Source organism: Rutilus rutilus (genome assembly GCF_951802725.1).
Source record: "Rutilus rutilus genome assembly, chromosome: 19".
Lineage (NCBI taxonomy): Eukaryota > Metazoa > Chordata > Actinopteri > Cypriniformes > Leuciscidae > Rutilus > Rutilus rutilus.
The window spans coordinates 8,160,149-8,172,884 of NC_140232.1; the positions used below are offsets into that span (position 1 = coordinate 8,160,149).

A 12,736-nucleotide genomic window follows, 5' to 3' on the forward strand; every position below is an offset into this window, starting at 1 on the left:
AAATGTTTAGGCCTATTGCATATTTAATAACGCTAGTGATAGTTTACGAAGTTTCCGCCACAGAATACAAAAAATACAAAGGGTAATTGCAACTTTTTACTGACTTTTTTCTCAATTATTTTACATCTCACAATTCTGACTTTTTGCCCCTGCGAATTACGAGAACTAGTCTTAAACTCGCGAGTTATAGTTGTGAGATAGGCCTATAAACTCGCAATTGTGAGAAAAAAAAAGTCAGAATATAGCGATAAATTCGCAATTATCTTTCAAATTGATGCGTGGCGTAAACATGCTTACATATTTTAAAACATGGCTTATTATATGTTATAGGCCTACTACTAATTCATTGATGGTCCAGCTATCATAGCATAAACAAATCTCATGCATTAGCCTATCTCATTAATATTGATATTTAGTAAAAAAAAAAAAAAAAAATCACGAAATAGACATTGAAAATCACAGCTTATTCACACTTGACCTGAAACATCAAGTTGAGCAGTTTGCATTGCCATTAAAACTAGCCTGTGCTATGTTGTAAACTAGAAATTCTGGCACATTTAGTGTGTGTGTATTCTATGTATTGAGCAAATGTAGCCTACATAGGCTACTGCACATGCATACACTGAGAGTAAGAGTTTTATGGTACTATTCCTAACACAGGCTATGTCATCATCAATGATCATTTACAAAATGAAATCCATTTATGATCTCTATATTATTTGCATAATTCTTCTGTATCCGTGCACTGTCATTTTGCTCTCTCTATTTAGCTGTTCACAAGTCAGCTCTTTTTACAAGGTTGTAAAACCTGTTTCTTTGTTACTCTAATGCGTTTTGATCAGTCCAAACCATTGAAATTCTTAACCCACACGCTAAACACCTTTATTCAGCTCTTTCCTAAAGCTGATCACGAAACCCATTAAGGTCAGATTGCAGTCTTGCAGAAGGCTGTTTACTCACAGTGCAGTCAAGGGAGCACTCTACTGTTTACACTTGAGCAAGGGATGTCTTTCTTTCTCATTGAGACTCCCGTGTGACTTCTTGCAGGCAGAGGTGAGGTTGTGCAGAGGACAGCTGAGGAGACCTGATCGTGGATGGAGCAGCAATAGAGCCGTCTGAGGTAGGATGCTATGAATCTTGGAATTAAGAGTCTGCTTGGTAATTTCATGTGCATAGAGATACTAGGCTTCTGTTAGGAATGCACAAGTGTTGTAGTAGCAGAGAACTCGCTTTAGTTTTTAGCCAGGCCTTGGATCTGGATGTATGAAGGTACTGCAGGGAACTGATATACTTAATTGTATTGAATGTGAACTTTTAGTAGGCCTACTTCAAATCTTAAAAGTATTTACAATAAAATAAAAATCCTGTACTTGCAGATAATATCATATTTAATTAAATAAAACACCTTAAATAAAAGACTTAAGTGTACTCCCCTAAGAGAGACCTTCCATGATTTTTGTTAACACACTTAAGTGCACTTTTAAAAAGTGAACTTTGTAATAATGTCAAATGTTTTACTTTAAAGTACATTGTTTCGATAAACTCTTGCGTGCTTTATTTTGATGTGTCGACTACTAAAGCACATATTGCACATACTTGATTATAATTTTAACTGTAGTGTGTTATTTAATATTATATTTAACGTTAATATATTTTAAATGTTTTAAATTGGAACTTCATCATTACAAATGTGTAATTACAAATATATTGAAATACATGATACAAGTTTCAATAGAAATGACATTAAAGTATATTTAAGTTTACCATATATTCTTGGCAGTACACTTTAACCATATTTCAAAGGTGATAGATGTAATTATGAAATTAAATATAAAAATGTATTTATGTCCCGCTTAAGTGTTCAAAATGCACTCTAAAGTTCAGCTTATTGCATTTAATGTAAATTTAAACTATGATGCATTTTCATTTAATTGCAATTAACAAGCCATTATGTGATCAAAAATATTACATTCAGTTCGCATATTTCGCATATATCACTTTTTTTTTTGTATAATATAATTTTTATGGATAAATTACATGATTCAGGTACAACCTATGACAATAGCCTATAGGTGGCATAAGAAGTAGACATGCTGCGTTGCACCACTACTCGAGTTCTTACAAGGTCCAGTAAAATATCACACTTTGCTCATTTGGAAACATTTTCATTACATAATGGGCCAATAAAATATGAAATGGTGTTATGGGAAGTCACATCAAAGGACTTTGAACCCTTTTTGTGCAGATTTATGAATGCACAGCAGACAGCACCTGCTGGATGTGTTACTGTGAACATTTCAAGACAATATTAAGCAATTGCTTTGTTAAGCACTGCACACTTGGTTGCTTCTATTAAAGAATCCCATAGAGCAAGATTAGTCATCACATTCATATTACCATGGTTGCATAACATCATTTAATGTGTTTAGAAAGTAACTGATTTACCTTTAACCCATTTACCTGGCCAATCTGAAACACGTCTCTACACACAAAATGATGGGATTTTAAAAGTTGCAACACCTTTCTGCTGTTTGCTAATGCCATACAATATAAAGAGAGGGTTCAAAACCCTAAACGTAAAGGACTGAAATATAATGCAAAACAGTTACAATTTCCGCACTTTTAGACATTCTGTTGACTATAAGTAATGTTGCACCTACATGTCAACTACCAGTCATTAGAGCATTAGTAGAGTATTAGTAGACTGTTAAGGTGACAGTTAGTAGAATAAGTTGACATGCACTTCCAAAGTTACTTATAGTCAGTGGATAGGATGTTGGGGAGCATCAAAATACAGTGTTAACAGATATTAAGCAGACAGTCTACTAATACTCTAATGAGAGTTAGTTAACATGTTGGTGCAACGTTACTTATAGTCAACACAATGTGTAAAGGACACCATCAAAATAGAGTGTTACCATGATTCAAACTCAATTCAAGATGATTTAAACATCAAAATAAAATGCTGATATGAGAATAAACTTCCTTTAAAACTTGCAGACAATATGTGTATTTCCCATACACTGTAGTCGTCTGCACTCCACCCCATATCCCGCCCACCTGTGCAAAGACTCCTCTGCCTTTACTTGTCCAATTTCGACGCAGGGAAAACTGTTGCTCCATAAGGGAACACCCACTGTGTACAAAGAGCTTTCAAATGACAACTTCCTTTACCTGCAGTATGGGGCTGTGTGCCTGAAGCTTTTTGCCTGCAATAAAAAAAGCTTATTCTTTGTACAAAAGAAGATCAGAGCTGTTAAACAAGTGCCTGGAGAAGTGTTTTACTCACTATCACATCATCTGTGAACTACCTGCTTCTGCTCCTACAAGACCCACTTTCACAAAGGTAACGTGAGACTTGCAATACTTTCACGGTTTACTTATTCTTTTCAACATTTAGTAGGAAATTTTACTCGGGCGAGTTTACTCAGAAAAGATTTTCTGGCGCATGCCTGCATAGATGTAGAACTGTGGATGAAAGATTGGAAAGTTTGTTGCTTAGTTTCACTTGGGCTTTTTTTTTTTTCTCTGGGAGTTTTGTATTCTGAAACTCAACACTTCTCATCTGGGTGCTCAGGTAGAAAGAATGAAAAGAAAGTAAGACACAATAAACTTTTGAGGGGTCTGTTGGTGTGTTTTCTGTGATTGTGATGTGACATTGTGCGAGTTAATCTCACAAAAACATGTCCAGGTTACATTTTTCCCCAAAATCAGAAGTAAAGTGAAATTATATTTTCTATAAAGAAATAGTTTGTTACTTTTTTTTTTTTTTGCATTGTATCATCATTTTCATGACATTTCAGCACATTTCTCCTGACAAATTCTCATTCACATAAAAAAAAATTTATGTTAAGTGTTTTTTAGTTTTTTTCTAATTTATAATATTATCAATGATTATTCTCATTAGACTCTCATTACTGTAATAATTTTGGTTATTTTAAGGTGTCAGTGTAATTATATATTTAAGCACTGAGTAATATTAAGCAACTACATGTAGGCTACTTAATATAGAGTTAGGGTAGGATTAGGATTTGGCTGAGGGTTAGTTCCATGTAATTATGCAAAATTTACTGTTATTACTATGTACATGTAATGTAACAATGACACTGTAAAATAGTGTTACCATCATTTTTATTATATATTCATTACAAATTAAAAAAATATATATAAAGAAATTCACTGTACTGTAATAAGAATGCACTTTTTCTTACACTATAGAGAATTTGTTGGAAATATTATCACAAGTTTCCTGTGATTCCTCTATATAAACAGTTTTTCCTGCATACTCATTGGAGAAACCTGATTTAATCTGTGTCTGTTACACATGGTCTGTGCTTCAGGCTAAACATGAATCAGGCAGCCATAAATTAAAACCTAACCGGTGTACTTAGGCAGGGAACACCCTTCTATCTATGTCATTTCAGATGTTTATGTGCAATGATTATAATTCATCTGAGTCACTTTAGTTCCATTTAAAGTAGATTTTGTTTGTCAGTGTGGGTGACACAGTTATGCTCCCTGTTTCCTTTGGAAATCTCAACCCAAACACTGCGATGTAGGACGTCTTGTGAGTTGCAGTGCGAACTGGTTGAAACTGAAATAAAAGGTCTATTGTGTCATTCTCTCTGTGTAGCGGGGAGAAACTGAGCGATCGACGCCACAGTCGCCGGCCTGCCAGCTGGTACGCCATTAGCTTGTCAACACACATCTGCTATTTGCCGTGCACCATCTCTGATCTATTTTTCCGTATGGATAACAGGAAAAGAAAGAAAAACAACTAGAAACCAGTAGAGTTATACAGACGTTTGGCTTTCAGATACTGGAATGTTGTTTGTGCTGTGATGGTGTGTGTTTGGTTCAGCCAGATTGGCCAGATCTCATGTTACGTTGAGGATTGAGTGCATTGTGTTGAGTGCAGGCTTGTTCTCGGGGGATGCTAGGATCAACCATGTGTCTTTGTTATTGCTTCACAAAAATGGCTTCACTTATCTGAAAGCAAATGATCTGCACGTTTGATTGATAATGACACTCTTTTTGTTTTTCTTATATTATGTTGAAGGGAAGGAAATTAAGGACAAACATTTGCATACTCACAGTGTTTCCTGTCAGTGTTGGGCTCAGGCTGAACACACAATGGCTTTTGTTTGTCTTTCATAGCAGATTTAAAGAGGTGCCAGCGTCCGAATAGATGTTTTGTGAGGCAATACATCTTCCTTTACACTTCCTATAAAACTATGGGTTCACAATTGTCTCTGCCTCTGCTTTGAACCTGGAGTGAATGAGAGAGTCTGTAAACAGTGCTTCTGATTCATTCCAATCTCTGACCTATTTCAGTCATTAATCTTCAGATACCTTTGATGTCACATTAATATTGAATAGAGGAGCGAACCTCACGAACAGGTTACATTTCAACAAGTACTTCATTTGAAGCATTTATTGTGACATTAATTTTGTGATAATTACACACATTTCCCCCAAAATTATCATTACTGTAATTTGTCCTGGAGGTGATTCTCATTAGATTCTTATTAATGCAATGCTCTACTTTACTGTAATATAATCTTTTAACATTTGATTCAGCATAATTTACACATAGTACAACAAATGCGATCACAATAAATAATAACGTACAGTTAGAACAACAAAAATAAAAAGCATTATTATATTATTTTAATCAAAATAAATAATTATTATTATGTTACATTACACATAATGTGAGGGTGAGAATGCATTTAATTGCCATATAAATAATGTCCCATTTGTATTTTTTCTTTCTTTATGCAAAATATAATTTCTTACGTATGGCTGGAATAAAGTAGAATCTGCACACCAAATCACAAATTAAGTCAGTTCAAAAATATTGTAAGAAAAAGTCCACAATCCAGGTTTACTGAGGAAATTAATAAAATTTACACAAAAATTACCACAAGTACAACTTGTCTTGACTTACTTGTTTTGAAGCAACGTACCCAATAATTATTTACAACATATAATTTGGAACAGGTGAATGAGATTCACCCATACTATATCACATTAGTCAAGTCACCTTCATTTATATAGCACTTTAACAATATTGTTTCAAAGCAGCTTTACAGGGATAATAGGAAATTAAAGTAACAGAGATTGTTTTGGCTTTACAGCAGCTCTAGAATAAATATATTGTCCACCTAAAGTTATTAGACAATATTTATGTCTATTTATATAGTGCATTTTAAAGATATTTGTAATGCATGACAATGCATTCATAATGCCCTATAATAGTGTAATATGTTGTATGTTCTTGTGAAAGAGTATAGTGCATTATAATATAGTGTTACAATTAAAATTAATTGTTTATGTGTCACAGTAATAATGCATTGTACTCTCAAGGTGTAGTCATGAATATAGGTATTATAGAGTTTTATAGCTGGTAGTTTTTCATTGAAAGACATCATGCTTTACAGTTTATTACCAAAAAAAATGCATGCAGTAAATCTTATAATGCTTCAAATGCTGTTGATTATCGCAAGCAATAATTTGTCATGTCACGCAAAAAAAAAAAACTTTACGAATATCTTTATATTGCATATTATATACAGACATCAAGTGAAGCGTTTTCAAATAGACATCCATTGTTTTGTCTATTGAGGAATTTAAGCCAGACAGATTTGTTTTAGCTGAGACTGGGGTGTTTTAGAGGGGGAGGGGTATTGGTTTTTTAACCCCTCTCATCGTCTTATCTGTTACCTGAGGCCAGGTGTTACTTTGCTGACACGTCCAGTCCTGCATCCTCAGGTATCAACATGTCATCATGTCAAACACAACAAGCACTCGAAGTGAACATTCAACCCATTGTTCAAGTTAGCAGGCAGTTGACATGTCTCTAGCACAGCTCCAGGTTGATGCTGCACATTGGTGGTGGTTGAGGAGGTCCCCCCCCCCCCCCCCCCCACCCCCCTTCCTTGTAGAGCGATATCAGCGCCGAGAAAAGCGCTGTATAAATGTAACTTATTATTATTATTAATAAGTCCCACTCCTGACAGAGTGGAGAGTGGAATTCAGAAAGAGGTCCTGTAAGAGATCAGCAATGATTACAAAGGGAGTGTTCAATTGTTGTTTCTCTCTTGAAGTATAGACTTCACTGGCAGCCATGCAAAAATGAAAGATAAGACTTGAGTGATTACATCATTTGTTTTTCATCCCTACAGTAATATGAAAGTTTCCATTAATTCCTATGTTCATATGTATGTGTTTCTGTGGCATGGTATCATTGTAGTACTTGGATGAGGTACCAAGATAATACTGTGTTTTTTAACATCGTTTTGTCGGGGTGGTGGGGGTCAACAATGTTAATAACATGTTCTTTAGGATATGGTCAGTGCTCGAAGTGCTTGAAGGCTGGTACGCACCACAGTTCCGGCACTTCTATATTTCAGCGTATACCCTTACTTTTTCTTGCGTACCAGCATTTCTCACGTTACAGATTGAAATCTGTCAATAAAATCTGTCAACAACTGTCTCATAAAATTTGTTTCTAAATGCTCAAATCGTGACAGAAAAAAACACAGAATTTTTCAGGCTGGACCTGCCAATGCGCAAATGCAGTCATAAGTGCACATGTGCTACTCAGAACACTGACTGTTTCTGTAACAAGGGAGCTTCTAAGGGCAGCTGCAGTGGCGCAATTACTTTATTTTATGCAGAAGGCGGGACTTATTCTGCCATATTGTGCATTGTACTTTCTCCATTCATAGTAATATGAGTGCACGCCTTTGTATATCTAAAAGTCTTTGGTATAAGTCAGTACTATTAAAGGACCATCTAATATAACCATTGTATCATGGTACCAGTACGCACACTGCTTTTTATAAGGTATTTTAAAACTCACATTATTAAGAATAACATCGGGGCAGTCGTGGCCTGGTTAGAGAGTCAGACTGATAACCCGAAGGTTACGGGTTCGAGTCTTAATAGCAGGAGGAAATGACAAGCAAGGCACCTACTGTAACAAAAATGGCTGCCGACTGCTCCGGGTGTGTGTGTGTCCACGGTTTGCGGTCTGTGTGTTGTGTGTTCACTACTCACTGCTCCTAATGTGCGCTAACTTGAATAGGTTAAATGCAGAGGACAAATTTCAAGTATGGGTTACCATACTTGGCCTTCACTTCATGTCACTTTCACTCATGAATCCACCCATTTTCCAAACTGCTTTATCCTCTACAGGTGTCGCAGAGATGCATCCTGAACGGATGGCCAGTCCATCACAGACATTCAAAATCTTTATATTTAAGGTTGAGAACGAATTCTAGTACATTGCTGTTGAGGGTCTAAGCTTAAGTGCATGTTTAAAAGCAGTCACAACTGATGCCATTGTCCTCAAGGTTTTCCTTAATTTTGTCAAAATCCCTACTCGATGACTGTTTCAGTCTCACACATTAGGGGCTTTTCGCAGAGGAACCTTTTCATAGTTCTTAGAACTATTAGAGGAAGTACCCAGATTTTGGCGTGTTTACCCCACAGTAACTAGGAACGATTTTAGTTCTAGGAACTCCTTTTGGAGGAACTAATTTAGCTCCTACTTCAGAGTAGGGTCTAAATCAGCACAATAAGAACTATCAGTGACGTTAGTATACGCTGATTGGCCGAGCACACGCGGAACACCGGTACCCGCCATTTTTGAAAAAAAAAAAGCAGTGTAAACACACAGATTATAGCCTATATATCTACTCCACAAACTAACTCTACGAACATGGAAAACAGTGATAGATGGGCTTCTCAACCTCTACAAAACGTCAACCTCTATGGCGTCAAAATAAAAGTCACAACAACAAGCGCGACTTACATCACTTAAGAGTTCCTACTGGCGGTGCGAATGCAACCAGGAAAACGTTCCTAAGGGAACTATTAGTTCTCGGGGAACCATCCTGGTGGCTAGTTCCTAGAACTAAGGCCCTGTCTCAAATGGCACACTTTATATGCACTTTCGGTCTTGTGAACTTACAATGGCTGCCGCGTGCGTGTGTCCGTTAAGTCCGTGAGACCGTATGGTGTCCCATTTGTCAGGCTGCAGAAGGGTGCTCGCGAGCGCCCCCTTTGTGGTCGAAATGCGCCCTCGATGTGCACTTTTGCCGATGCGGGCTCCGCTGCAGACTTCTTTCCGACAGTCAAAGTGGCATTACGTCACGAAAGTGCGGACTCGTAGGAAGACCACGAGTGCTTAGGGTGCCATTTGGGACAGGGCCTAAGTTCCTAGAACCACCTGGTGCGAAATCCCCTATCAATGAGCTCAAAGACGATTGGTCAAAACAGAGTAATTAATCGAAAAATGTATTGGTTGAAATCATTAATGCATGTCATGTTTGTTTAATTAAGCACAAAACCACATATTGAAATTGTTTTTTTTAATTGTTGGGTATTTTTATGGTGATAGTGTTGTATTTGTTAATGTTATTCAAAATCACATTCCTTGTTTATGATATTATTAGATATTGCAAGTGCACTGTAAAAAACGATTTTTCAAAATAAAATAGAAATGATTAGACTACGTTTACAAGAAAATGTTATTTCAGGTGTTTTACTTCAAAATGTCATGTTTAATTCGATGTGTTACTTGTTTCTTTTGAAATTATTTGAGAATGTTTTTTTTTTCAAAGGAAATCCTTAATTTTTCATTGTATAAGAAGTACATGTTTATACAATGTTTGAGTAGTTTGTAAAGCCTTGTATTTGCCCTTTGTTAACAGGTGTGCATCCCGCTGCAGGTGTGGTTTTGTTCCAGGCCATCAGTCCACTGTCCTCGTCCTGTCTGAAGGTCAATTACTGGCTGTGGAGCTCCTTCAGATGGTTGTACCACATCTCCAACCCTAATCACTCTCAAACCCAGACGTCCCACCAGCTGACTCTGCCTGAACATCTGCTAAACTTTCTGCTGTACACTGGAAACCAGGAGGAGAAGAGCACCATTGGGAAAATAACAGACAGCTTTTTTCAGGAATTTGTCTAACCTAAATCATACATGACTGTTCCTGGGGTTGTTTAATGGTTTTGGATTCCCTTTGAATTAAAGAAACTAAGCAATATGGATACAGTATCTCTGAACACCTCCCTGTTCTCTGGCAGTCAGAGCATCAGTACGGATTCTCCCAGTTTGTCCATGAGATCTTTAGGTTTCACCAATGACACGGATTCTTCCCTCAGCAGCACACTCTTACACTGGAACTTCTTTCTGGCTGGCAACTACATCAGTGTGGGTGAGTTCTTTTTATAAAGTTATAAAAAAGACTCAAGGAAAAGTTCACCCAAAAACATAAAAGTCAATACCTGGTCATTCTAAGCCATTTTGTTGGAGGAACATGAGTAGAATTTTTCATAAAACAACTTTTAATAGTGACCATGTCTGTCATAACGAAAAAGTCCCTGAAGCTTGCGTCTAACCCCCCATGTTCAGATTCAAAGATGACGTATCTGCATCATTTACATCGAATTGAATCATTTAAGTCAGTTACGACAGACCTTTTATTTTTTTGGTGAACAATTCCGTTAATATCGCTGAATGGCTGTTTGCTGTGCTCTTGTAAGGATCAATATTTGCATGAAGGAATACTTTCAAACTCCAAGCATATTTTGGAATGTTTGGAGATTTTGCTATTTAAAATATGAGTTTAATTTGTTAGAGAGATTTGTTCCATAATATTTGTAGCTAAAGTCAATAATGGTTCAAGACTGAACAAATGAATCGCAGAGCTCTATCCAGACTTCTTTTAATCCAGACTCAAAGAAAACATGTCATTTTTGCTGCTGGTAAAAGATGTACAACATCTCCTGACTCACCATGTGTGATCCCCCTTAATGAATCACTTATTGTTCACAAAGCTCCTGAAATGTATGTTTATGATGGCTGTTTTACAGTGCAGTGATCAGTTTATTGGCTGTGTCTGACTCTTTCATGTTATGTGAGGTTATCTCTTGAATCACTGTCTAATCGCATGGCACAAAGTCTAGATCAAATTAAACGGCTGGTGCTGCAGACATTCAGCTTGCTTCTTCCTCACGAATGAAGGACTTCGGTTTTGTGGTTTGTGTAAAGCCCCAATGGCATTAACAAGTGAAGATCTTTCTCTAACACTGAAACATTAGAACATTATTTTTATATCTCACATTTTGATCTTAAAAAGATGATTTATACATATAATATACACCGTTTATGTTGCAAATTATTATATTAATCTAAAAAAATTACTTTTTGTTATTTAACCAGTAGAATATCTTGCCCAAGACTTCCATTGTAAGTTTAAATGTCATATTTGTTTACTTTCACAAATCAAGGGATGAGTGTGAACTATTGTCTGAAGAACATTCCACATTAGTTTCACTTTATCCAGTATCAAATTTCCGAGGTCAGTATGTGAGTTAATTCTGTTAAAGTGTTTTATGCTTTGTTAAAGGTACAATATGCAAGAATTTTTTGCCGCTAGAGGGCGCTACATTCCAAACAACAACAACAGCGTAGCTTGATGACGATGTGAAGGAGCGTGGAATGATGGGAACTGTCGTTTTAAACTCCACCGTGGATGTAAATCAGTCAAACGGGAATCGAAAAATCATGTTGATGGATGAGGTTAAGTTTTATTTTTATAATGACATGCTTTTTGTGGCGTGGTTCAGCGCGGTCTGTAACGGGAGAGAGAAGAGACGAGCACCTGTGTCTTATTGCAGTGATCGGCGTGGAGAGACCGCTTATAAGCATAGCTTATAAGCCGTGCGCTGGAACGAGAGAGACTGGAGAGAAAATTGGACGCAGAGAAAGAAAACCGGTGGATCCGAGCTCTCATTTTTTAACTGTTTTGTGTGTCGCGGTTGCCACGGTGAATGCTTAATGTGAAGGTTTAATACTAAATTGGTTATCATAGATGTTACTGTATGTCGAATTCATTGTTGTGATAACGCGGCGCAGTATTACGTGTTCTAAACAATTGTTGTAAAAGTACATTCGAACATACCCACATCCTTTGCCAAAATACTGATTAATCTTTATGTATAACACATGCGATATTTATTTACATGGCCATAAACACCAGACGTGATAAACAATGTCAATAAACTAAACACAAATCTAAAGCAATAATACTTTCCTTACATAAACATAACTATTACCGAATGCTACATTTGGAAAATATAAAATTAAGCATGATTTGTCGACAGAACCAGCTGTAATCGGTAAAGAATAATTGTGTTCCATAACGACTGCACGAAACAAGCTAACGTTTGTTGCTTGATAGACGCTACAACTACAACTTCCGCATTTGTCCAGGACTCCACGCAGTACGAGCGGAAACCGAGGGTAACGCGGATATGACGCAATTGACTGGCGACTCCCAGCTCCCCCCTGCTCTGACGCCCCGTTTCCTTGGTTAAAATCGCAATTTTCTCACGATTTAAAAATAGTTGGAAACATTTGGGATATTGTAAGTAATCAACTTAACAAAATATATAACACTGGCCTTGAGATTATGGGATATTTTAATGCAAAATTCTTACATATTGTACCTTTAAGTGCTACATTGCCATGACAAATCTCTTGTGATGCTAATTTCCGCAATCACAGACATGTACGTGTAAATGCTGGGAATCTAATTATGTGAACATTTCTCATGGATTTATTTAAGCTTGCATGTCTGTGCTGTCTCAATAAGGGCAATTACTGGTAATTACTTGTTGAAGGAGATTAACACATACAAACTATTTGCAACATCAACTG

At 36.6% G+C, this 12,736-nt stretch overlaps 1 protein-coding gene across 1 annotated transcript in view; it reads left to right on the forward strand.

Annotated features, from left to right (window-relative positions):
* Positions 1–3,103: 3,103 nt before the first annotated feature.
* Positions 3,104–12,736, forward strand: part of plch2a (phospholipase C, eta 2a) — a 138,880-nt gene continuing 129,247 nt past the window's right edge. The window contains exons 1-2 of the mRNA XM_084390345.1: positions 3,104–3,346; positions 9,723–10,229. Of these exons, the coding sequence (XP_084246471.1) occupies positions 10,058–10,229 (172 nt within the window). The 5' untranslated portion in view covers positions 3,104–3,346; positions 9,723–10,057. The remainder of the gene's footprint in view (positions 3,347–9,722; positions 10,230–12,736) is intronic.